The following is a 26,761-nucleotide window of genomic DNA, read 5'->3' as shown; positions in this document are numbered from 1 at the left end:
GGGCACATCCCCAGTAGGAGGTGTGCAGGAGGCAGCTGATCGATGTTTCTCTCTCATCGATGTTTCTAACTCTCTATCCCTTTCCCATCTATTTTTTAAAAAATCAGTGTTATTTATAATAAGCATTTTCAAGTACATCTAAACTAGAAGACATAACAAAATCGTCAAAATGCTTTACATACCTACTTATAAAAAATAAATTTGGATTTTCAAGAAGCAAAAAACCTGAGGGCATTTCACCCAAGTAGTAAAGGAAAAGTTATAATAAACTTGTCTTTTTAAAAAATATACTGTATACATATTTTTATTGATTTCAGAGAGAAAGGGAGAGGGAGAGATAGAAACATCAATGATGAGAGAGAATCATTGATTGGCTGCCTCCTGCACACCCCACGCTGGGGATTGAGCCTGTAGCCTGGGCATGTGCCCTGACCAGGAATCGAACCAGGACCTCCCGGTTCATAGGTTGGTGCTCAACTGCTGAGTCATATCAGCCAGGCAAACCAGTCTTATTTGTATTTAATAAAAGAGGAAAATAACTTGAACTGAAGTAGGCTCCTAACCTACATCAAATAACAAATGCTGAAATGGGGGAAATCAGGTAGCCCTGGGCCTCGTCTGCAAATGGGAAGCCAGAACCGTTGTCTTCTGCTGTGATGGATGAGGCTCTGACTGATGACGTGTCTTTTACCTTGAGAACCCACAGGTGTGGATGAAGAGGCATGCAGTCATTAAACTCCAAAACCTTGCAGATGGGGAAAGAGGCTGGATTGGGGAAAGAATCAATAATTTCTGCAGCATAGATTATTACCATGTTTAGAGGGAAATAGTTTTAAAACAGAATTCAATGTCGGCCTCATTTCTGGTGTCTCCACTACTTTAATAATCTATGCAAATACAGTATAATGAGTAAGGAAAGGACTTGAATTGGATACACGCTATCCTTTCTAAAAAAGTAACTGACTTCCTCTTACAACCCTCTCCTGGTATTTTTTTCCCCATCACCCAATGAGAGAAAACAGCAAAATAATAATAATAATAATAAACCAAGCCTGCATGTATGTTTGTTCATTTTTCAGAACTCCAGAATTTATTTAGAAAACTAGGAAAAGATAGAAGACTTACTAACATCTATTTTAAAGAACAGTTAAAGCAAGTCTTTCAAATAGGTTTCACAAATTTAAGATGCTTGCGTACTATTTCTCAGAACTATCAGGGAACATCAGGATAATACTGGTTGGGGGAAAATTCTTTTCCTGCAAAAACTGTCTCACGATTCAGGCCGAATCCCATGCTATCATTAGTTACAGATCATAGATGTGCAAGATAATAGACACGTTGGCCTCATGGCCCCACCATCCCTTTGCTAGACCGCAACCTAGCATGACAACTTGTAAATAAAGTTTATATTTATTTAGTGTCAATTTGGTTATTAACACATTCACACGATTGTTAAAAGGAACCTTAGCCATTTCCCCTCCACAGAAACATTAATTTTATAACAAATATTGAGAAAATATTATTTAAGATTAAAAACTTATAAGCAACTGATATTGACGGTCTTTATTAAATAATTTTTCATAAGAGCATGAGCTTTGGAGTCAGACTTGAAGTTGAATCCTGATTTTACTACTCAATATATAAAATAATATAAAGACCTTAGCAAAATGTTATTTTTTCTAATAAAAGTGATGGTAGCTAGCATTTATAAACACTATGCATAGAAAAACAACAACAAAAAAAACAACAACACTATGCAAGCTTCATGAACATTATTGCATTCATCTCTCTTAATTATTCAAGGAGAATTATTATCCCCATTTAATATGAAAACTGAGGCTCAGAAAAGGTTGAGAAGCATGCCCAAGGTCTGAATCCAGATATGTGAGAAGCCACAGCACCGATGCTACTAACCACCATTAAAAATTCTGTGGGGATATTCTGGGTACCTACCTGAAAATTTGAAAACATTTATTCGTAAAGATATATGTTCCCCCATGTTTATTGCAGCATTATTCACAGTGGCCAAGACATGGAAACAACTGACATGTCCTTTGACGGACGACTGGGTAAAGGAGATGTGGTACATATATACAATGGAATACTGCTCTCCATAGAAAAGATGAAATACTGCCATTTGGGACAACATGGATAGATCTTGAGAATATCATGCTAAGCGATATAAGTCAGACAAAAAAATGTCAAGAACCACATGATTTCATTCATAGATGGGATATAAAACCACATGATTTCACTCATATGAGGAAAGCAACAAATGAACAAATGAGAAAAACAAACAAAAACTCACAGACAGTATGGTGGTCACCAGGAGTAAAGGGTCACGGGGGTCAAATATACGGTGATGGGAGGAGATCTGACCTTGGGTGATAAGCACACAATGCAATATACATAAATGTATTACATATCGGACACTTGAAACCTATATAATTTTATTAGCCAATATCACCCCAATAAATTTAATTTAAAAAAATTAAAAAGTTCTTGTGGGGAGATAGAAGGAGGAAGGGACAAAAGGCGGGAAGAAAGTGTGTGTGTGTGTGTGTGTGTGTGTATGGTTAGGCCTACTAGGCCATCCTTATAATTTCTGAGTTTTTTATTTTTTTATATGACCTAGATTACAGATAGAACCCTCCTTTATTCTTCATGGGCTCAGGCAATCGAAAACCAAGAATCAATCATATACCATGAAGTACTAGTACATACCAAAATTGTCAGTACAGCTAAAAAACTCTCCTGCATGTTAATTATAATGACCGTAACTTAAGGGACCCACAATCAGAAACTTCCTGGCTAATCCCAATTTTAGGGGTTTGTATGCTGTAGTCTTTTTGGTCCTTAATACAATCAATCCACTGCACCTAGAACCATACAATTCTTCTTTCTAATACTTCAAATTCTAATAATTTCTGTTTATATAGTAGGCAATGTAAACTCTATATACATACATATACAATGTACCAAGGGAAACACAAAAAGTGGTTTTTAGCCTATATTGAAGCTACACTTTATCACTTTCCTGTTAACTGTTGCAAAGAAAAGTTTAAACCATTAGGTACAGTTTGAATTCATTAAACAATATCTGAACAAATAGAAAACAAATAGAAATAGGCTAACCATTTCTTTCTACTAAAGTGATTACACTCATCCATCTCTACAAATAGGAGATATTTTAATCCTTTTAGATTTCAGGTATTTGATAAAAAAATCTACATCCATTTTTCTTATCAAAAATATTCTAAAAATCCTCTGTTGATCACTCTCAAACTACTGGAGATGGATTCCTTAAAAAAAAAGAACAAATAAATAAATAGAGCACCAGCCAATGAACTAAGATATACATTAAAGCAAAATCTTTAAAATATGAACCACTTTGGCCTCTAGACACTAAGAGTCTAATAAAAACTGAGCTTTTTTCAAGGTTATTTTTGCTGTCAAGAAACTTAGATATAGATGAGTTCAGAAGAATCCAAACATATGCTGAAGCAAGAAACATACTTGTCTTAAAAATCATATTATGCCTTGCATGAATTAATGAATGGATTAACTTAATGTCTTGTAAGTTAAGCATTTGGCATGACCAAAGTTTAACTGAATTAAGGACGGGGTGGTGCTTTGAATTAACATCAGATGCTAGTGGTCATCCCCACCCAGTCACCCTCTCATCCTCAAGTCCATCCTTGAACATGGCGTGTGTTGTCCAGGCATCCACTGCTCCACAGAGGCAGATAGACACTGAGCATTACTTAATCATTTCAATATCGAGGTCACTGTGTTCCACTCCTAGGACCTCAGTACACCGAGAAACAACTTCATTACATAACACTTCAGGCAGCAGAACAACACAAACTTGGTCCCACACCAAATTTAGTTTCATTGAGAAGAGCAGCCCTTAGCTTTCGTCTCCATTTAATTATGAAACGTGGTTGACATGTACGTAGTCCTATACTACCTTTCTACCCTAGGACATCAATTGAACTAGAATCTCAGTATATGGAGACTCCTGCTTGTGTCACTGGTATACTCACCACAAAGGGACATCCTTTCAAAATGATTGCCTATAAGAAACTGTCCCTGTAAATGTGTTTCCATTCAAATGGCAAAGTAGCTCGCAGCCTCTGTTATCTATAGAGGAAATGATTCGGGCCAGGTGCCAATGTGAAGGAGCCAAGTCCAGCTTTAACCAAGAAAAGTTGGCATATTTTTATAACTGCCTCCAGGGAAAAGATGCCTCAAACATGACCTAACAATTGCCTGGAGCAGATGAAGTTAATTTTTCAGATTCTCAAGGCTCAAGGCTCACGGGGTTAAGGGATTACTATTCGAGAGGAAGCTTAACACCAGACTTCTGACTGGCTCACTGGACCCGATGACCTAAGTCATCAGGAAGTCCTTAACAAACAAGCAATACATAAGGAACAAGTGGTTTTGATTTCCCACAGAAAGCAAATGTGTCCACTACACGCAGAAGACAGGCGCGCGTATCTTAGAAATGTAAAGTCCCGTTTCATTTATATGGGAAAACAGGGGATGCAGTTAACACAACCAAAGGGGACTTCTCTATCACAACCAACGAGAAGTTGTTTCTTTTACTTCCACTGAAGAATTAATTTGGGCAAAGGGAACAGACCCTTGGGAGCACCGATCCTGGGCACTTTAGACCAGAAGATGTCTACACTTCTCCAAAATGCCAATGGACATGCCGGGGTGAAGGACATGGAGGGGACAAGGACACCCAGATGGAAATGATAATGGTGTGACCTTAATTGAAGAAGAAATGCTTAAAATGGCTAGCAGATGCCTCTCATTAAAGCGCAGCGCTGGGGGAGGAGGCCAGAAGAAATCTGGACGAAGAGGAAGGAGGTCCTCAGGGTTGGGATTTTGCTCCAACAGCTCTTGTCCCAAAAGAAAAGAAAGTCACTCTAAAGATGCCAAGGACAAGGGGAAGGGCTTGTAGCACTCCCTCAAGCATATTTATTATCACTGAAAAAGTAACTGAAGACACCCTACCCCCAAAACTCGCCTAGCATTCTTCATCCAAAGACATCAAAAGCCCTTTCTAAATGCTGCCCTCATGACACCTCTGTGAGGTAGGGAGCATAATTCTACTTTTACCCATAAGCAAGCTAAGGCACAGGGAGAGCCTGAGAGACAAACGTGGTTTGGAATTTCGTTCCATGCACACACTCCCTCCACACTGATGTGGGCAACTAGGAAGGGTCCTTACAGGGGGCAGTTCTAAGAGCCAAACAGGGCCGTGCATGACTCTGGGAAGACCACACATCTCCAAAGGCTCCCTGATGGAGTCCAGGAGATGCCCTCCACTTCAGGGTTCCAATATGCACGGTCCCCTTGAATAAGGAGACCGAATCACCCATGATTATAGGAAAAAGGCTGAAGATACCTACCATCTTCCTGTTTCCCCCACCGCTGAGACCAGAACAATCTTAACAAACCACATGCTCCAAGGAACTTTAGTTCTTAAACCTTCGTCTTAACTGGTGCAGTAAAATTCTAAGACCTATATTTAGCTCATGATGTTGATGTTTCTGATCAGTTCATTTCCAAATCCTTGGTCCCAGACAATTCTCTTTTATCATAACCACCTTATCTGTATAAAACGTGATGCCAGGATCTGCAGCAAATAATGTATCCGGTCAGCATACATTGGTTCTATATATTTTGAGACAGGCTCAAGTACACAAAGGAAGCGTGCAATGTTAACGAGAGGGTATGAGTGACATGGGTGGCTTGTCTAATGGAGAATCCAGGGTCCTTTCAGGAAACTGAAGATACTCAAAAGTTGCTCCCCAATTGCTATGAACAACCCTCTACAAATGAACATTTTCATTTGATACAAATATACAAAGTTAAAATAAGTGTGCAATTCAGAATGGCCTACCATTTTCAGATTGCTTATGTGCCAGAAAATATACAGTCAATAAAAAAATACCAGAGAGGTGGGCACAAAAGGCTCTCTGGATCTGTACAGCAAAAATGAGTATCACTTCAGCAGGTAGTGATCCGTGGAGAGGGTGGTGTCCTTGGAAACCAGGGCTGGGAGAGGGCAGGTCACAAGTCTGGGGATGGGGGATACGACGTATAGTAAGGCCCATTTTCCTGTGGGAAGAAAAAAAAACAAGAACCCTATGTCATAAGATCACTTTAACTGAGAACATAAAAGAAAGGGATTTAGAGTCAATGACTTAACACATATAAAATGTCTAGCGCAAGCCATAAGAGCAGTTCCCTGGTAATCAGAGTTGGTGCACAATAGGTAGAGGTGATCAGGATGATGGATGATGATTTTTTTTAATAACATTACCACTTATTGAATATTCTATATGCTAGAAACTTTATCAGCATTTTTCTGAATCCCTTATCCCTCACATCCTCACAGAATGCTATGAAGTAGGTGATGCCCTCATCTTACAGAGAGGAACCTGAGGCTCACACAGGCCACCTAGCTAGTCACCAGAAGAGCCCGCCTTTGAATCCATGACTAATGGAATATAGCGCACAGATTCTTTGTTGTTAGACTGCGTGATCTTACTGTGTGCTGAATCTTAAGATAGAGTCACAAGACAAAAGGAACGATTGCTGAAGAATTTAATAACCATAACTTTCTTGGCAGAAATGAGTCTTCTCCATAACACGCCTGAGCGTCCAGGCTTGTACCGATTACAGGTCTCAGGGCGCTTAGTTCAAGATCAAAATAGAGAATTAAATGCCAGAGCTTTAATGTCAAATGTAGAAAGCACCGCATCCATGTCAGGGGAATTTCTTGACCTCATTTTGGCTAACTTTATCTTAATAAAAATCAAAGCAGTTAACTTTAGAGGAGATGGACTCTAGATTCCATTTATAAGATTGGAGATTCATTTCTCATTTTTAAGGAAAGCATTTCTTTGACAAACAACGTATTTTTCAGGAAACCTTAAACAGAAAATGTACAGCATTAATGTAAGATAGCAGTTGGAAATGGAGAGTGAGGGGCAGGATGAAAATGGCACTGCTCTATGGTATATTTACATGACAGCTGGTGAGGAGCATTAAGTCCACCCAGTCTTTTTTAAATATAAATATACATATACATATATTTTTATATATCATTGATCGGCTGCCTCCTGCACGCCCCATGCTGGGGATCGCGCCCACAATCCCAGCATGTGCCCTGACCAGGAATCAAAAGTTGACTCCTAGTTCATAGTTTGATGCTCAACCACTAAGCCACGCTGGCCGCACCACCCATAAGATTTTATTAGCCATCAGAACACATGAAATACTTTACTCACAAAATAAAGAAGAACAGAAATCATAGCTGAAGTTAAAGAAGTTAGAGGGAAAATGTGTTGTAGGATATTTATCTTACTGTATCCATGTTGTTCAATAATTAAGGAATAATAATTCACTTCAACTTAATATAGCCTTCCAATATCTTCCCTGGTTCATGCATAAAGATATGTAACCAGCAACAATTAAATAAGGAGACTAAGGACCTTTTGGCCAAGCAAAATGAAACTTTTAGTAAAGACTAAGACAGACTACCTGATTTAGAATTAATACTGAAAATGGACACCAATCGATTCTCCTGGTTCTATTTATGGAGATGAATAGCCATTCAATCTTAAGATAAGTAGGCAGAGGTATGTCTGAAACATGGTAGAAAAATTCACAACACAACCCAGGACTGGTTTCAAAATTGCAGAAAAATCTGCCATTGAAAAGTTTATTAAGGGAAAAGCCCTCTTTTAGGATAAAGTGTTTTCTTCCTAAAAATGTTAACTGATACAATCAAGTTTATAAAAACACACTAATTGCATTAGTATCATCTTACAATGGAAGGATGTCCTTATAAGCCCTGCTCTGCAGAGCAGTTAGGAGCCTGCAGCCGGGCAGGGAGAACTCCTGGTACTCACCCTGGCATCATATTCAAGGACGAAAGGAGGAAAGTCGATCTGTTCTGGCGAGATGGCAGAAAACAGCTGGTGGAGGCTGTCCACATGGTGGACTTTGTCCTTCAGTCCTGAGACAGAAAAGGTGGTAAAAAACCATGTTGATACCTGATTAATAGAAGAGAAAATAATTTAAGCCAGTGGCCAGAACTTAGAAATACAAACATGAGTTTGAGAATTTATAACAGATAAAAACTGTATTTCAAAATTGAAACTGAGCTCAGAAGCATCTCGTAATAAACAGTGTTTTTCAAAATGCAGGGTGCTGTCCGTCAGTGACGGTGTGATTCGTTTTAGACGACCATGACCAGCATTTAAAGAAAGAGACGCACTAGCGTGTCGACTACTCGGCACTGCAGTAAAGAGCTGTGTCCCACGAAGCTTGGTTTCCATTGTGTCGCTATGCTCCTATGCGAGTCGTATATTGTGACACAAGTGCGTCTACAATTATAAAAATAAACTGTTCTTCACTCTGAGACTCAGTTTCTTAATCCATAAAATTGAGCAGGTTAGCTCTCAATACTTTTAAATGATTCTTAAATACACAGGTCTATGAAAGGACTCTTGAATGTGCTGCACCGTAGAGACAGGGGGGTGGGTGGAAAATTCAAAGAGAAGATTGGGTCGGGGAAGAATCCTACAATCTCTGAAAGAAGTTTTTCTCCCATTTCCTCCTTCACATCCTTCAGGTATTAGCAAGAGAAAATTACTCAAAGTAGACAGAATCGGAAACCCAGTTAAAAGTTTTCTGTTCAGGGAGATTCAAGAACACTGTCTTCACTTTTTCCACTTTAGTTTTAGAGAGCTTGGTTTATTTACAAGTTATAAATACACATTTAGTTGGGTAAATTGAATTCCTTAGTATCTACTATTTTAAGAAACTGAAGAAAATTAAAAATGTGAAAAGGACTGCTGGGTTCGTTTGTGAATGCTAGAGATTATTTCATCCAGTTCTTTACAGACATAATACCAAGAACATAGGATCCCAAACAATATAAACCAGGAAAAGATGGTTCACACAAGTAATGGTAATCCACTGGAGCCAGAATCAAGGATGGTTTAAATCCCATTAGCTTGCTTTCTATTAGTACGTTTCAAAGGAGAAAAAGAGCAGTGATTTATATGTGCAGTCAATTATCACTATGGGTGGGGTGGCCTGGAAAAAAATCTGAGGAATATGGAAATCAGAACAGCGTGATTCGATTGCTTTATTACCCCTTGATTTCATCTCATTATATTTTAATGAGAAACACTCCATTGATAGTTTTTGACTTAGCCTCAAACAAGAGTGGATTTCATTATACGTGGGTTTTATTCTCTCACTCCCTCATTTTCCCAAAATATTACTGAGAGGCAACAGGATGGCTGTCACTGTACAGACCTGGTCCTCAGCCTCTGCCCACCCTGCGTTCACCCTGACTCTTAGCTGAAGCCATTCCAATGTTTGGATGAGAAACTCAACAAGAATTCTGTAAACCATGAGAAATCCCAAAGTGGAAAACATCCCTCACTGAAGTCTTCACTCATCTCTTAATTATGAAATACACAACAAGGACTTTTCACTACTCCTCTTACTTAAATTTCTCCACAATGTTCTAAAATAAAGACTATTTCTACCATCTTTGATGCTTTTCCCATCCACTGGCTCCCACGGCATGAGTCCAATCTTGGTTCCCTTGTTGATTTTTAGATTTATTTCCCAGTCTCCTTCCCCGATGCTAGGGCTCTGCCTGCAGTTGTCCTCTTTGCTCTAAGCCTCTCTGTGATTTTATTCATGAACATTTAGGGCTAAAGCTCAGTTTACTTGATATTGACTCTCAAAAATATTTCCCAATCCATGATCCTATATCTGATGCCACCTGGGAGTCATGGATGCCACCTTCCTCTCACTCCTACTAATCTAATTAATCACTAAATCCTGGGTTTTTATGTCCCTGGGTTTAGACACTGATATACTCTTTCTTTCTTTTTTTCTTTTCTTTTTGCCTAAGACCAGGTCTTGGCAAACTTTTGCAAAGGAACCTATAGTAAATATTCTAGAATATTAGTTTGATAAGAAAACGTCACTAGTCAGGCCTGAAGACACAGGCATGGATTTGGACAACAGTAGGCACACAACTGATGTAATGTGGTGAGAGGTGAGGTAGGGAAAGTACCCAAGGATGCCTCCCTGGTTTCTGGCTCAGGTACCTTGGTAGGCAGTGGTCCCATTTACTAAGATAGGGAATATAAAAAGCAGTTTAGGAGGGAAGGAGGGAGGCAGGAGGACATGCTGAACTTCAGAGGCCTGTGGGACATCTAAGTGAAGATACCTAGTCAGTATTTCAACATGCAGGTCTAAGTACAGGAATGATGAGGATAGCTAACATTTGCTGAGTGTTCAATCTGGGTCAGTGAATGTTTTAAGCATTTTACATGTATTACCTTCATCCTTCCAACACCCTAACAAGGTAGGTACTATTATCGCTCCCATCTTATAGAAGGTGAAATGAAAGCATAACTTGCCTGGGATGAGAAGCTGGTAATCGGTAGAGCTGGCATCAGAACCTACATTATTACCTCAACCTAAACCCTTGCTTTTAAACATTGGGCTTTACTGCATCTCCAAGACCTTTATTTGGGAATTGCATATATTCTAGGGTTGTTGAAGACACAGAAAGGAAAGAAGGTACAGAATGAAAGATAAGGGCAGAGCATTTGGGAACACTAACACTCAAAGGAAGAGCAGAGAAAGAGGAGGGCAGAGGAACCTGAGCAGGAGTAGCTAGAAGGAGGAGGAAAACGAGGCTCGGTAGGTTTCAAAGAAGCCAAAGTGTTTGGAGGAAAAAGTGGTCAACTGTGTCTAAGGCTACGGGGAAACAGGTTACACAAAGACAGGAAAGTGTCTACTGGGCTTAGTAACAGAGATGACCAGTGATTTTGGTGTGAGTAGCCACAGTAGAATTTCGAACCAGACGGAGTAATTTAAGATGTATGAAAAATGAAAATGGTGAGCATAGAACATAGATTACACTAAAAATTTGGTTGTAAAGAAGAGCGATAGCCGAAACCGGTTTGGCTCAGTGGATAGAGCGTCGGCCTACGGACTGAAAGGTCCCAGGTTCAATTCCGGTCAAGGGCATGTACCTTGGTTGCGGGCACATCCCCAGTGGGAGGTGTGCAGGAGGCAGCTGATCGATGTTTCTCTCTCATCGATGTTTCTAACTCTCTATCTCTCTCCCTTCCTCTCTGTAAAAAATTAATAAAATATATTAAAAAAAAAAAAAGAAGAGCGATAACTGGAGACTTTAGAGTGTTTAAAAATTGATGAGTTAGATCCAGAAAAATGGGAAAGAGGAGAATTACTGGAGAAAGCTTCCTGAGGAGATGGGAATGTATTGTGTAGTTAGGAGTGCAGGCCCTGGAATTAAAATGCCTAGATTCAAATCCTGCCTTTGCTACCTATTAGTTGCTTACCTTGGACAAGCAATTTAGTGTCTCTAAGCATCAATTTCCTTGTCTGTAAAGTGGGAAGATGACTACCAACTGCTGCAGAGATATATTATTATAAGGCTTACACAAGATGATTCACAGGAAGAACTGGCGGATAGTAAGTGATTAGACAACGTTAGCTATTGTTATTACCATGGGATCCAGAGACTGCCCTTCATTAAGAAACACTTTTGTGACAGAACAAGGAGGTAATGAAAGGACTAGATGGCAGTTGGTTTGGGGTGTGAGGGAGAAGATAGGGAGCTCCTTACTGAGGTTTCTATGATCTTAAGACCAAGGCAAAGCATCTGCTGGAGTGAGCACTACTGGTAGGTCGGGGCTTAAGGAGAGCAGACAGCCACACTGGGTCACTGTCAAGTGAACTATCAAAGGGCCTCTAGCAGATCAAGCCCCAAGTCTGACCAGCAGCCCAAATCCCCTGGCTCTGCCGATTTCTCCATCAGTGCTCGGCAACCCAGATACGGGAGTGATGAAAGCAGAATGATGTACTATCTCAAAATTAATGGGCAAGTGTGATGAAAGGGTGAGAGGTTATAGGTTAGTTAGGCACTGACAAAAGTGGCTGAAGTGATGGAACATGGGTGTTAGACTGGATGGGGGAGAAGGCGGGGGGGCGAAATCAGGACAAAAAAGAGATGACATTTTCAGTAAAAGGGCCAAAGGACTAGATGTCTTGATGAAGTCAAGATGTAGGATCACATATTAGGGATAGAGCTGTGAGCCAGATGGCTAGATTCTAACTCTCATCATCTTGGAGGCTAACATACAAGGCAGAAAATAAAACATGTGATTTGAATTAAAAACATAACAATGATAGAAGACTATAAAATCTTAAGGGGGTACCATGCAGGAGTACCAACTAGGTACAGAACTGGTCAGGGAAGGCTTTCTATGCAAAGTAATTGTTGAGCTGAGACCTGGAGGACATATAAGTTAGCCATGAGCAGAGGAAGGAAAGTGAATTCTGTACCAACAACATGAGCAACATCCGGATGAACAAAGAGCAAGAAGAAGAAAAGATGGAGAAGTCATGGCTTGTGAGGATTGTCTACAAAGATACTAGAATTAAATGAGACCAACATCAGGACCACAGCTCAAGATCACTTAACAAGGAAGGGTAAACAAAGAAATTAGCAGTCACAGTGTGACAGCAAGAATTAGGATGTTGATATATATATGTCTTAATATGCTAGCATGCAGTGCATTTAAATTCATGATTTAGCTAAAAGGAAAAATACTGTACCTTTGAACGAAATGTTGGATGAACAAAATAAACAGCCTTCAAATTCCTCTTATACCTGATTTAAAATAAAAAAACGGTCAGTATAAGTCATGCCCCAAACCACTCACCATTATGGACAATTAACTCTTTGCCTGAGTATATATATTCATTCACAGAGGGGGGAAAAAGTTTTTAGACAGCTCTGGTTTACATATTAAATTTTAGGTGAAATGTCAAAAACAATTTAGAGAACATTTTATTATTTAAAGTGTCAGTTTTATAGGAGATACTATGTTTTTCTAGGCTGTAACAGCCATCTATAGGTAGGACAAAGGAAATTCATATTTAACAAGCATTTATTTAATGCCATTTTTCATATGAACCTAAAATCTCTGGGATCGGGTTATTATAAACAACAGTAAAACCACTTAAAATTATAGTAAAAATAGAAGCTAAAGTTTCAATGATCATATTACAACAATAGTTATAGGAAGTTGACTGTGTCCCAGAAATTGTACAAAGGCTTTATACTTAATTCCCATAGCAAGTCTATGAAGTGACACTGTTTCTATTTTAATTTTCCAAAAGTTACGAGCTATCAACTGGTAGAGCCAGAAGTTGAACCCAGGCAGTATGGCTCCAGAATCATGCTCTTATCCACTACTCTATCTAGCCTCCCCAGGCGTGCCTGAAATCATTTCAACAGCTTGTTAATCACCATTGGGTCGCATAAGGTTAACTGGAGAAGACTTCAGAGAAATAGTACAAACTCTTCATTTCACAGTTGAGGCCTGTTCAAAGTTAAAGAGTTGGTTAGAGGTAGAGGCAGAATTATCGTGGAGTGATGCTTCCTTATAAAACCCACGTTCAGAGCAAGCTAATGAAGTGTGTGTGAGGTAATGACAACTTTAATATTTCGGATTAAGATGAGATTTAAGGGGCGGAGTAAGACAGTTGGAACTTATGGTAATCTGCCTTCTTTGTACACTAATTGCAATATAGATTTTTCAATGCAATCCACAAAGACTTTGTGACACTACCGTAATAAAACAACTACCAGGAAGGTGGACTGCATTTTTATTTAGGAAATCTATTAGTGAGAAAAAAATTTAAAGCAGAACATTTTATCTTTGCTGTAGTGGGGTGTCTATATATTCTGGTTAAAATGTCTATTATCATTTTAAGGGAAATATAGTTTAATGAAACTAATTTTCTGGCTCCAAGTCAGTAGCCCAGGTTCAAGTCCAAATTCTGCATTTAATGTTAGGAGACCTTGAGCAATGTCCTTCATCTTTCGGAATGTCCATATTTTCCCATCTTTCAAATGTAGATTTGAAATATATCTATATTTATCTAGCTAGAGGAAAGACAAAGTAAATTCATACTTAACAAAGTTATAAGCTTTTTTTTTATATGATGCTAGAATCTCTGGGATTAGATTATGGATTAACAAACTCATGGGTCACTAGATCAAATAAAACAAAGTTTATAAATATATTTTGATTAAGTGTAACACCTTATAAATAGAAGGTAGCATTTTTATTATTTTATATACAAAGGTTGGTCATGACCCCAAACCTTTTCTAAGGTGTTTGAAAAGCAGGCTCAAGTTTACATATGAATTTACTTAAATGTGGTAAGTTGGAGTTAAGGAGCGCATACAACTATTAAAATATCTGAACTATGAATGATAAAAACCTTTGTATATGAAATACACTTTCACAGAATACACAGTAATGTTTGCTTCAATTAGGAAAGAAAGAAGCTCTTTCCTTCATAATTTTTTGCAAAAAATAACTAACTTGACATCCACGACATCGTAGAGTTTCTTCAGGAAGTCAGAGTCCAGGTGATTGTATTCGCTTGTCAGTGTGTGAAAATACACTAATACGTATTCCTTCACAGCGATGTGGTCCATTACATGGATAAAGTATAAAAGGGCCTAGAAGATAATGAGGAGCAAAGGTAAAGATCGTTTTGCACAGCCGTCTATTTCACAGAGAGAGGAAAAATCCAGATTAAGCTGCTCTATGCCCAGGTACCGCAGATGGACATTTCACTCTGATGAGCATCAGTTCTCTTTAGAAGGATCTCCAAGAGAGTGAATCATGCCACCACTCAATCATTCTCATAAACGCTACAGTACGATCACTTTCTCTTTTGTCCTAAGGGATGAAGGAGAAGAACAAGTTTCTATTCTAGTAACTCTTCCTGTTACTCAAAAGAGTTCTTTGGTCAACTACCAGGTTTTTCCTCTGTAGAATAATGACATCAAAATCATTAGCAGTAGAATTTCTAGACTTTCAATCATTCTTGAAGTTTCTGCTTAAATTCAATGAAAAGTCTTTGCAGTCTCTACCGACATAGAGGCTCATGGCTCTCTTATAATTGAGAATTACTGAAAGAGGATATTGTAAGTGACGCCTCACATGGTTCACTTTGAGGGCTAATTTTCTTAGCACCTTTACTGTTGACCTGAATGATAAAAATGAGAACAGGTTGAGCCAGTAGATGGCCGTGGGCTGGGCAGCTTTTCTAGAGCTCTGAAAGACTCAAATGTAATGTAACCCAGATCGGTTAGAGAAATATTCCATTACAAGCAAGATAAAATTTAAGAGAAACAAACACAAAGCAGACATACAATATGGGCAGGGCCAGTATGACCCAGTGGTGTAGCTATAAACTATGGCAAGGAGGAAGCTAAGAGGTAACAACTGAAAGATTGTTATCAAACAGGCTGTTTCCCAATTCCTCCTCAGGGAGTCCTTGGCATTCCCATGACCGGATTAACATGGATTAGGATCCAACTGCTACCTGTTGTTACCTGGTTTAACCTTATAACACATCTCAGTATTTTATATGAAATGACACATGAATATCTACACCATCAGGGAAGTGCACACTGACATCAATGCAGGATCTATGTTTTTATTGGCATCAATTACACTATTAATGATAAGAATGAGTGTTACACAAATTGAGAGTTCTCTCTCTCTCTATCTTGATCTCTCTCCATTCCCCTTCCTCACCTCTATCCTCTCTCTCTAAAATCAATAAAAATATAAATTTAAAAAGAAAGAAAAGAACGACAGACTTTATTAGTACAATGATAATAAAGATTCCAATAAAAAATTTGCCCGTTACATGATAACCAAACAAAGCAGATGGGTTTTTGGAGATCACATTATGACATCCCAGTATTTCTGTTTCTCCCACAGAGCAAAACCAAACCCCTAACTTACTGAAATGACACATGCAGATTTGCAGAACCCCAGGGCTGCCACTCCACCAGAAATATACAATCATCTCACATTCTAAACCCTGATTCCAAATTCACATCCTTCTTTTTAAATCAACATTATTTGTAAAACAGCCTTTCCATGGCTTACCTTGTCCATATCTATTAGTGTTACTGGAATGTTTCTTCCAACCACCACCATCACTGTGCGACCGCAGTTATCCACACCTATAAACAGGAAATGTAAACAGTACCCAGAAACTTTATTCCAGAAGGATTTGTCCTGGGCACCAACCTTATAAAAACAGTCCACACATATGTGAAAGACTGAAAGCCAGGAACATAAGTTTTTCAAATTCCATCTTCAGATTTCTTAGAAAACACTTTTTAGTTTACCTTTAGGAGGTTTTGATGAGTGCCCTTATTACTTTTAAGATAAGGCCTCTTATGGGTTTTAAATCAAGGGCAAAGCTAAGGTTGCAGGCAAAGATCTTTTCATATATAGCTTTTTGTTTAAACTTACAACTTTTAAAAACATTGGTAATCAAAAAAAAAACACACACAAAAAAACATTGGTAATCTGGGAAAACTAAATGGAACTCAAGTATCGTCTGAAAAAAATACAATGGAGAAAGAAAGGGAGTCTCAGAACTTTCTCTGTCTCCATTATATATTTATATAAGGTTTGAATTTTGTATAGCAAGTATATGGTACTTTTAAAAGCAGAAAAAAATGTAATAAGAAAAGGACATTAAGAAGAAATGAAGTTGGCTGATGTACAACTACCAGTTGAAATTTTCATAGGTTCCATCTTCATTAGTACAAAAACACTTATTCATAGAAAACGGACACCAGCAGAGAAAAATGAAGTCTCGAACAGCATGCCAGGTAGGGTCCTTAATTAGTAATAGAATAAGTTGCCATATCCACAAGCTCACCTGTTTGGTATAAGGCTTTCAGAGAAGCAATATCCGATAGGTCCTCAGATCTTGCTTGACATAACCAGCGATTATAACTAGAGAAATAAAAGATATAATCATTATAATAAACCCTTGTAAATTAAATTCAACAGTTGGGACCTGTTTTTATCTTGCCCTGTTTTATTATAATGAGGAAGAAGTTAGAGTTGCCATTATACTATGCAGAATCTCTACTGTGTATTATTGATAAAATAAGCACAAACGAGTTACTGAGAAAAGGTGTCCATACATATTTAAGAAACCCTTTATGATCAAATGAAGAATACTCATATTATTGGCTCAGATACCAAGTCTCAAACTAACACTGTTTTTAAATACTATTACTCTCCTTTGCAAAAAAATAAAAACAAAAGCAAAGAGAAAGCCTAAAGCAATAGCAGTTCTACAAAATAGATGTTCATTCATTCAACAAAGATTTGCTCTATGATAGGGGTTGAGAATACTATAGTGAAAAGACACCGCCAGTGCCCTCCAGGAGTTTACTTTGCAGAAGAAAAACGGGTGTGTTGTACATGTTATGTTATGTGGGACCACAAAGGAACTAGGTAACTTTATCTGTGAAGTCCTGGCTTCTTTAATGATTGGTTAGTCACAGTAGTTGTACTATACCCCCTATACCAGATCACGGGGACCACAGTTTGGCATTGGCTAAGAGGATATTCAAAGAAAACTGTTTGCCAGATGATTCTTACACATGGCCTAGAAATCACTGAAACTATCATCTGATTGGAAAGGCTGTTTATTGGTGACCCCTAGTGGCTACTGTGCTTTTGTTTATATAAATTAAATCATAATAAAGTGAAGACCAGGAACTCAAGAGACGGGAAATTCTAACTCTAAGGGACTCCAGAGATCACCTAGTCCAGTGGTCGGCAAACCGCGGCTCGCGGGCCACATGTGGCTCTTTGGCCCCTTGAGTGTGGCTCTTCCACAAAATACCACGTGCGGGTGCGCACGTACAGTGCGATTGAAACTTTGTGGCCCATGCCAGAAATCAGTTTTCGGAAAGGAGATAGACGAAACAAGTATACAAGACGAGTGTGGATGGAAGAACTATCAATCCTTGGAAAAGCTTACCCAGAAGTACAAAAGCTACTTTTCTTTGTTTCAAAGAGGATTTATTCAGAATTGCTTTTAAAAAAAAAATACCTGAAAGAAATGAATTCCTTTATAAGGTCCTGAGGATAAATCAAGGAGAAATAAAGCTCTTCTAAATGTAATAAAACTGTAGATTATGTTTTAATTATAAACATAGTCAAGCCAGGTAAAACCTTTGTAAGTCTGCCATTCCCATTCCCTAGTTTCCACTTTTACAACAGAACCTCACCCAGAAGCGCCACAATTATCGCAGAAAGAGCAGGAACTCTGAAATCAGACATGCATCTCAACACTGGCTAACTGTGGCCGCCAATAAATTAACTTTGAATTTCTGTACCACAAAACGGGGACAATATTATCCTCATGGGACTGCCATGAGGAATAAAGTGGAAAGCATACACCTGGCTTAGTTAGCAGATGGAAGGCCCTTTCTTCCTTCCCGGGTCCTTACGTAGTTTAAGTTTAAAAAATTTGGCTCTCAAAAGAAATTTCAATTGTTGTACTGTTGATATTTGGCTCTGTTGACTAATGAGTTTGCCGACCACTGACCTAGTCCAACTCCCACTTTACAGATGGAGAATGACAACCACCACACATCATTAACTATAGTGGATAAATGCTATGCTAGGCTTTGGTTAATTAGAGTCTGAAAAAGCATAAAGGAGGCAGCATCTGCTCCAGACTCTATTCCATCTATTCCAACTTATCTCCAGCGAGGTATGTTTCCAGAAACCGTCCCTTCTGGGCTGACACCTGAAGAATGGGCAGGAATTGAAGGATGAGAGTATTCCAGTCCAAAGGGATGCCAAGTAGCAAAGCGCAAAGGTAAACTAGACCACGATTTGCTCAGTACTGAAGAGAATAGCAGTGACCAGTTTTAAGAGCCTGCTAAGTATCAGGTGTGGTGCTAAGCTCATGACATTATCGTATTTAATGTTCACAACCATATGAGCTGTCATCCCCTCAGCCAGCCCTATAAGGTAATGGATGATATTAACCATGTATAGCTTATGACTTTTTTCTTTCCTTTAACTTTTTTTTGAAAAGTAGCTAGCTTTCCAAGAACTATCAATCCTTGGAAAAGCTTACCCAGAAGTACAAAAGCTACTTTTCTTTATTTCAAAGAGGATTTATTCAGAATTGCTTTAAAAAAAAAAATACCTGAAAGAAATGAAATGCCTTTATAAGGTCCTGAGGATAAATCGAGGAGAAATAAAGCTCTTCTAAATGTAATAAAACTGTAGATTATGTTTTAATTATAAACATAGTCAAGCTGGGTAAAACCTTTGTAAGCCTGCCATTGCCGTTCCCTAGTTTCCTAGTTCTTTTACAACAGAACCTCACCCAGAAGCGCCACAATTATCGCAGAAAGAGCAGGAACTCTGAAATCAGACATGCATCTCAACACTGGCTTCAACACATGCTAACTGTGGCCCCCGATAAATTAACTTTGAATTTCTGGACCACAAAACGGGGACAATATTATCCTCACGGGACTGTCATGAGGAATAAAGTGGAAAGCATACACATGGATCAGTTAGCAGATGGAAGGCCCTTTCTGCCTTTCCAGGTCCTTACATGTCTTTCAGGCCAGAGGGTTTCCCTTACTTTCTCTGATGCTGCTTCTGTAGGGCTGCCTCTGACAACTGTCCCTGAAGGATCAGTCTTCTCTGCTTATCAATATCTCCTTCCATTCGGGCAAAAGCATGAGAGCCAATGAAAGAGAGGTCAGCTCCCAAGCCTTCTTCCTCCTCTTCTTGGTCGTCTGTAACAAAAACACCAGCAAGAGAGCTGAGGACAAAACTTGACTGTAAATGCTACAAACAGATTGTGAATGCCCAACAGGGATGACTATGAGCTAGCTCAAAAGAACAGAATTAAGGTTATATTTTGAGAATGAAAATGAAATCCGATTTAGGCATCTGAAGAATTGAAATAATGAAGGAAAGCAACAAATGTTTGGGGTCATTTATCCAGAGCCGTTTAAGGAGGGAGCACCTGATTGGCCAGCACATAAACCTCAGACCTTTGGTCAGGGCACCAAGGAAGGAAGATGTTAGGTATGGTTTTAGAAGACCTTGTTGAAGCTGTTGAACATTTTAGATGATAATGTACAGGACTACTGTCTCAACAGTGTCCTGTATCAACTTCATGAGGGCAAGAATGTTGTTATATTCACCTCTGAATTTCTATTGCCTAACACAGACCTGACATAGACATGTATTTAAAATTTTTATTTTATTTAAAGAGTAAATCTTAACAAGAATAAGACTCTAAAAACCACTAAGTTGGTCTTGATCTCAGTGTCACACTAACAGACACATACTCCCCACTTCTGTGATCAATCCCTTCCCTTCCTTAAGAGGGAGATGAGAAAGGTAGAACTCACCTTCCGGGGCACCAGGTTTCTCACTTATTCGAATCTGCCGTTCAGGTACCACAGGCTCCCCTTCTGCATTTCCAATATCTGCAGGCAGGTACGGCAATGACCGACCCTCCTCCTTTAATGACCTTGGGAAGTACAGAGGGAGCAGCTTTTGGTAAGTAGCCTGTGTCAGAAAAGCAAGACATTCTGTGACAAATCACGAAGTAATGAAGCAGGCACCTCAGTGCTTAGTGCTGCTCAGATGCTGTAAAGAGAGCCTCCATCAGGGAGGAAGACCTCCCCTGCTCTAAGCTCAGAGCAGATGCTGTCTGGGACCTCCTTCAGTTTTGTGTTAAAGATCAGGACATCATTAGCTAGTTAAACATGGCTCCCATTCCGGCAATTCCCGGTGACTGAACCTGGAATGCGCAGGTCCTGCCACTCCTGTCTCCTCCTCACCCTTCACCTTACTAACGACATGTCTTTCAAGATTCGGCTCAGATGCTCCTCCACAATGCTCAGTGAGCCATCAAGGTCCACTGACCGGGTTTAATTTTTGAGTATTTTTAATATTCATTATGGAGAATTGCTATTTCAAGACCTTTATTCTTCATTAGAGGTTTCCCAAAGAACAAAGGAAAAATCTTTTTTAAAAATGAGAATGACACTCATTCTATTTTATAATTTCCATATGAGTTGGTTCATTTGACTCATTTATAAATCCATGATACATCATAGGCATTTAGTGCTCTTATTTTTCCTGTATCTTTTTCATCATCCTAGAAATTATTTTATCATTAACCATTAATTATTCCTGATACTAAAAAGAAAACCAAAAAACTAAAATAGTATAAAAAAACAAAGAATGATAGAATTGCTTAAAAAAACAATGAAATCATTCAAGAAATCATGTCAGTGTTCTTACTGTTCACCTGTAATATTGCATCATCTTTCATGTATAGACACATAAGAAGAGGCACCATTTTTATAGCCTTTTTAAAAAACTGAGATGGAATTCACGTACTATAAAATTCACCCTTTTAAAGTATTATAATTCCATGGGTTTTAGTATATTCACAAAGTTGTAGAACCATCACCATTATCTAATTCCAGAACATGTTCATCATCCTAAAAAGAAAACCTAAGCTCATTAGCTAGGTCATCCCCATTCCTCCCTCCCTGACACTGGCAACCACTAATCCACTGTCTGTATGGATTTGCCTATTCTGGACATTTCATAAAAACGGAATACAGTCTGTGGGCTTTTGTGTCTGGCTTCTTTCACTTAGTGTAACATTCTCAAGGTTCACCCTCACAGTAGCCTGTATCAGTACTTGAGTCCTTCTTACAGCTTCATATTCCATTGTATGTATATACACATTTGTCAACTCATCAGTCGATTACATTTGGTTGTTCCCACTTTGGGGCTGTTATGAAGAATGCTGACATAAATATTTCATGTACAGTGTTTGTGTGGACAAATGTTTTCAATTTTCTTCTGTCTTTACTGTAGGTGATTAGATGTGACATTGTAAGTTCAACTTTTTGTGGAAATGTCACTGTTTCCAAAGCAGCTGCACAATTTTACATCCTCACTCGATATGTATGAGGTTTGGATTGCTCTACAGCCTCACCAATAACAAGTGTTATTATCTACGCAATTGCAGCCATACTAGTGAATGAAAAGTGTTTTTTATTTGCAATTTCCTAATGACAAATGTTGTGGAGCATCTTTTCATGTGCTTATTGGTCATCTGGATATCTTTTCTAAAGTAATGCCTTTTTAAAACTTCTGCCCATTTAAAAAAAAAAGAAGACTTTTTTAAAAAGCAATTTAAGGTTCAAAACAAAACTGAGAAGGTACAGAGATTTCTCCACCAGAGTGGTGTATTTGTTATAACTGATGATCCTACAATGTCACATCTAATCACCTATGGGTCTTTGACTGATGCCCTTTACCAGGTTAAGGAAGTTACCTTCTATTCCCAGTTTGTTGAGTGCTTTTATCATGAAAGGCTGTTAGATTTTGTCTAATTTCTGCAACTACTGAGAAGATCATGTGGTTTTATCTTTGATTCTATTATTATTCTACCCACTATTCTATTACTATGGTGCATTACAATGATTGACGTTTGTATATTGAACCAACCTTACATTCCTGCGATAAATCCCATTTGGTAACCCTTTTATATGTTGCTGGATTCAGTTTGCTAATAATTTGTTAAAGATTTGTGCATCTCTATTCATACGAGATATTGGTCTGTAAGATTTAAACAATGCAACATAATTAGCAAAATACCTCTTCAAGTTCAGAGACAGCAAATACTACTTTTTCAATGGTCTCCCCATGAATCTCTAGAAATCTCCTTACAGTGCCTAAGGAAAAAAAGAAAAGAAAGATTATTCAAAAAAAAAAAAGAAGTTACTTACATATAAAGAAAAATCAAACTCTTCAAAGTTTTATTTTTGTAATGGATCACTGCTCTTTCATTCAGGTCTCTGCTCAATGAAAAGATAAGATCTCTGCTCCTCAAGAAGTTCAGTCTAATATAATGTATATAAATAATACTCTATCTACACAATATATAAATTTACTATGAAATCCTTGAGCAGTAAGGATCTTAGTTTTTAAAATAGCTAATTATTAAATAAGACTATTTATTTAAGACTGAGGCCAAGCCCTTGCCCTAAATTCTATACATGCTAATATCGTTGTAATTTTTTGGTGGATATAAGACTTTTAGCTCCTCATATTTATTTTTTGTTTAATGATACATCAGATGTATTTATTAGCTTATAAAACATGTATGAAATAATTGTTAAATCCAAAAATCATAAGACAATAGATAAGAAATGTCATTCTCCAGTTAATAAATCATATATCTATATACACACAGGGAGCAGGGACTGGTTGCAGGCACAGGATTAAGACAAGAAAGTCAATTTTTATTCTATACTAGAGGCCCGGTGCACGAATTCTTGCACGGTGGGGTCTCTCAGCCTGGCTTGTGATCAGGGCCAATGGAGGCTGGCCAGCCTAGAAGGAGCTGCGGGAGGTTGGCCAGCCAGCTCGGGGAGGGACCACAGGAGGGCTCCAGGGCCTGTCCCGCCCTCTCGCTCAGTCCCAATCAGCTGGACCACAGCAGAAAGCTAACCTCTCGGTCGGAGTCTGTCCCCTAGTGGTCAGTGTGCATCATAGTGACTGGTCAAGCGGTCAACCGATCAGTTGGACACTTAGCATATTATGCTTTTATTATATAGGATATTATATAGGATACTTTTGTATTTTTTCACAGAGATTATGTATTACTTTGGTAATAAAAAAGAAATCAGTTTTTTATTAAGCTCCCACTCCCTGATCACCCCCAAGGCTTTTATTAGTATAGATATTATATAGGATACTTTTGTATTTTTTCACAAAGATTATGTATTACTTTGGTAATAATAAAGAAATCAGTTTTTTATTAAGCTCCCACTATGAATTAGGATTCAAATACCCAAGTATTGGCCATACTTCTAGCTTGGTATCATTTTAATAAGCAAATCTTCCATTCAAATGGATAAAAATATCAACACAAGAAAGTAAATTGAGAGGTTTACACTTTATCAATACAAGCTTCCCTGTAGGTGCCATGGTCGGTTAACAACTCTTCTTTGGCTATAATTATTTCATTAGTGATATAAAATTTTTAAGTCTCAATTTATGTACAGCCCCCCAACCCCATGTATGAAGTGCTAAGCCAATTGATGCACGGCATCTCCAATATTACTTACGAAGGGCTATGTGTGTGGCATCCTCTAAAGGATAACCTCGTTTTGCAGAATTGATGACACAGAATCCAACAGAAGACATTGACTGCTCTCTGCAACCAAACAGAAAACACAAAAATTACACTACAAACATTCATAATCCACAACTAATTTTAAAATGCAGCTTAACTTCTCCTTCCCTGTCCCTTCAACAAATCTACCATAGTAGTTAACACAATTGCAGTATTTAAGAATTATATTAACTTATAATTTAATTGCACCATGTGGGGGAAATATATTCCACATAAAGACTGAGTAAAATGAGAACAAGTTACATTCTCAAGTCACCCAAAGCCATTCCTTTTACTGCTAAGTTTGAGAAGACAATGGACTCTATCTTCAGGGTCCTCTGAAATTATCTAAATCTCTCAAATTCTGACTCCCGTAGCTAGGCTTCCTTGTAAAACCAGGGCCTTTAACAATGTATGGCATGCTATGGCCAGGGAGCGAGAAGGCCGTACTTGGCCAGCTGAAGGACGTTTCGGTAGCAGCTGTACAGGGAGCTCTCAGCTGCTGTGCGGTAGCGGCTCTTGTACTTGGGTCCCACTGTGTGAATGATGAACCGGGCCGCTAGATGAAATCCTTTTGTCAATTTGGCTTCACCTGTCCGGCACCCTGGGAGCAATGGAGCACATATGTCATGGTGGTGTTAGAGAGAAAACAACAGAACAATGCATGACACAGAGAATAAGAACGTTGAGAAATTTCCGTTAAAAACATGGGTTAAACACATTTACCTGTTCCCAAAATGACAGTGAGCAATACAATAGGTACGAAAACAGAGACGAAAAGAATGGGAGAGAACGTGAAGCAAATTAAGCATCAAAATTTTGGAGGGTAGACAGTCAATGACCTAGAAGTAACTGATTTAGCAACCCAGGGGAACCTAACTGTGCGGAAATGGGGCAATCAATATGAAGAAAGGGGGTGGTACTGAAAGGCAGTGCTGGATGCCAGACAGACTGCTTTCATTCAATTCCAGGGTCCACCATGTCCTGCTCAGACTCTTCCTAAGCAATACATCCTGAAGAAAATCTACTCACCTTTAAGTTTCTGGAGTTCCTCTTTCAAATCAGGCCCTGCCAGCATGAAGATACTTTCTGACACAGGATTCTTATCTGTGAGGTTTTCATTGCTGGTATTCACAATGGCTGTACAGTTCAGCAATGCCACATCTCCTTTCCTGAGCAAACAATACATAAAGAGCAAGTGTGGGGATGAGGAGGAGATAAGAAAGCTAGTTTCTAATTCTTTCAAAACATTCTACTCTCAGAAAGACTAATATGGCATCCTAGATAGATATGTAAAGCAATTCCTACAAGTCTAAAACAAATAAAACCATGTTATTCCTTTGCTTCCTTCACATTTGTTTCATTATAATAAAATGCTCATAGTGCAGAAGTGGTTGGTGTAAAGAGTTTAGACACAGCAGTATTGTGTATAATACCCCAAATATGAAAACAACTAAACTGTCCATCAACTAATAAATTGATAAACTAAATGTGGTGTATCCATACAATGGGATATTATTTGGCCATAAAAAATAATGAAGTACTGATTCAAACTACAACATGGATGAATCTTAAAAACATTACACTAAGTCACAATTGATTCAATGTATAGTAAATGTCCAGAATAGGTAAAGCTATATAGAGAGAAAGTAGGTTAGTGGTTGCCTAGAATTGAGAGATTGTGTATGTGTGTATTTGGGGGTTGGGGGTAGAGAAAAGGGAAGAGGGTAGTGACTGCTGATGAGTATAGAACTTCGGGTCAATGAAAATGTTCTAAAATTGACAGTGGGGATGGTCACACAACTTTGTGATATCTGGCTCGTATAATTTAAATTGGTGAATTGTATCTCGATAAAGCTTTTTATAAAAAATAATGTATTACTACTAATACATTCAACTAGATGAACTTTCAAATAATTATGCTGAATGAAAGTCAGACTAAAAAGTAGTACACTCTAGAAAATGCAAACTAATCTATAGTGCCAGAATGGTCAATGGTAGCTTGGGGATGTGGAGGCAGGGAAGGCAGGAGAAAGGGATTTCCAAGGGACACAAAAAATATTTGGTGGGGGAGATAAGTATATTCACTATCTTGATTGTGATGATGGGTTCATGGGTGTATACGTATGTCAAAATTTACCAAATTGTACACTTTAAATGTGTGCAGTTTCTTGTATGTCAATTATTCCTTAATAGAGGCACATATGTCTATGCAAAGCACCATTTCAACAATGCTAGGGCTTACAAAAAATAGTTTAGAAGAAACTCTGAGAAAAAAGAAATCAGGAAGAAGTTCTGAGAATGTATTATCATATCGTGATATGATTTAACCAAAGAGTTACCAAAGAATCACTTTTCCATTGATAGTCTTGTTAAAAAGAAAAGGTGATCTAACGGTGTCTGCATCGGTTGCAGCATCAGAAGCATTTAGTTCATCTTCACAAGAGTCACCCCAGCTTGGCAGTGTATCCACATCCACAAACTGGGAAGGTGCACCCAAGGGATCCATGGAATGGGAACTTCAGCTCGTCTTTTCCCAAATTCCTCAGCAACTCAATATTCACGGGAGACT

At 38.4% G+C, this 26,761-nt stretch overlaps 1 protein-coding gene across 5 annotated transcripts in view; it reads right to left on the bottom strand.

The window, feature by feature from the left end:
- Positions 1-26,761, bottom strand: part of GDAP2 (ganglioside induced differentiation associated protein 2) — a 27,478-nt gene extending 717 nt beyond the window's left edge. The window contains exons 1-13 of one of the 5 annotated variants that reach the window (XR_001360850.1): positions 26,532-26,761; positions 25,222-25,361; positions 24,640-24,793; positions 24,143-24,231; positions 22,668-22,744; positions 20,393-20,552; positions 19,612-19,768; positions 16,864-16,940; positions 16,077-16,153; positions 14,490-14,629; positions 12,709-12,763; positions 7,938-8,081; positions 5,921-6,138 (exon numbers count right to left, since the gene is read on the bottom strand). Coding sequence is in view for 4 of the 5 variants with exons in the window: in XM_005859935.2 (XP_005859997.1) it covers positions 6,091-6,138; positions 7,938-8,081; positions 12,709-12,763; positions 14,490-14,629; positions 16,077-16,153; positions 16,864-16,940; positions 19,612-19,768; positions 20,393-20,552; positions 22,668-22,744; positions 24,143-24,231; positions 24,640-24,793; positions 25,222-25,361; positions 26,532-26,698 (1,485 nt within the window). In the remaining variant the exon portion in view is untranslated. Of the gene's footprint in view, positions 1-2,617; positions 6,139-7,937; positions 8,082-12,708; positions 12,764-12,791; positions 13,479-14,489; positions 14,630-16,076; positions 16,154-16,863; positions 16,941-19,611; positions 19,769-20,392; positions 20,553-22,667; positions 22,745-24,142; positions 24,232-24,639; positions 24,794-25,221; positions 25,362-26,531 lie in introns of those variants that run through there. The other 4 variants (XM_005859935.2, XM_005859936.2, XM_005859937.1 and 1 more) reach the window with 4 other exon arrangements.

Source organism: Myotis brandtii, unplaced genomic scaffold, assembly GCF_000412655.1.
Source record: "Myotis brandtii unplaced genomic scaffold, ASM41265v1 scaffold131, whole genome shotgun sequence".
Taxonomy (NCBI): Eukaryota; Metazoa; Chordata; class Mammalia; order Chiroptera; family Vespertilionidae; genus Myotis; species Myotis brandtii.
This window is presented reverse-complemented; position numbering and strand designations above follow the sequence as displayed.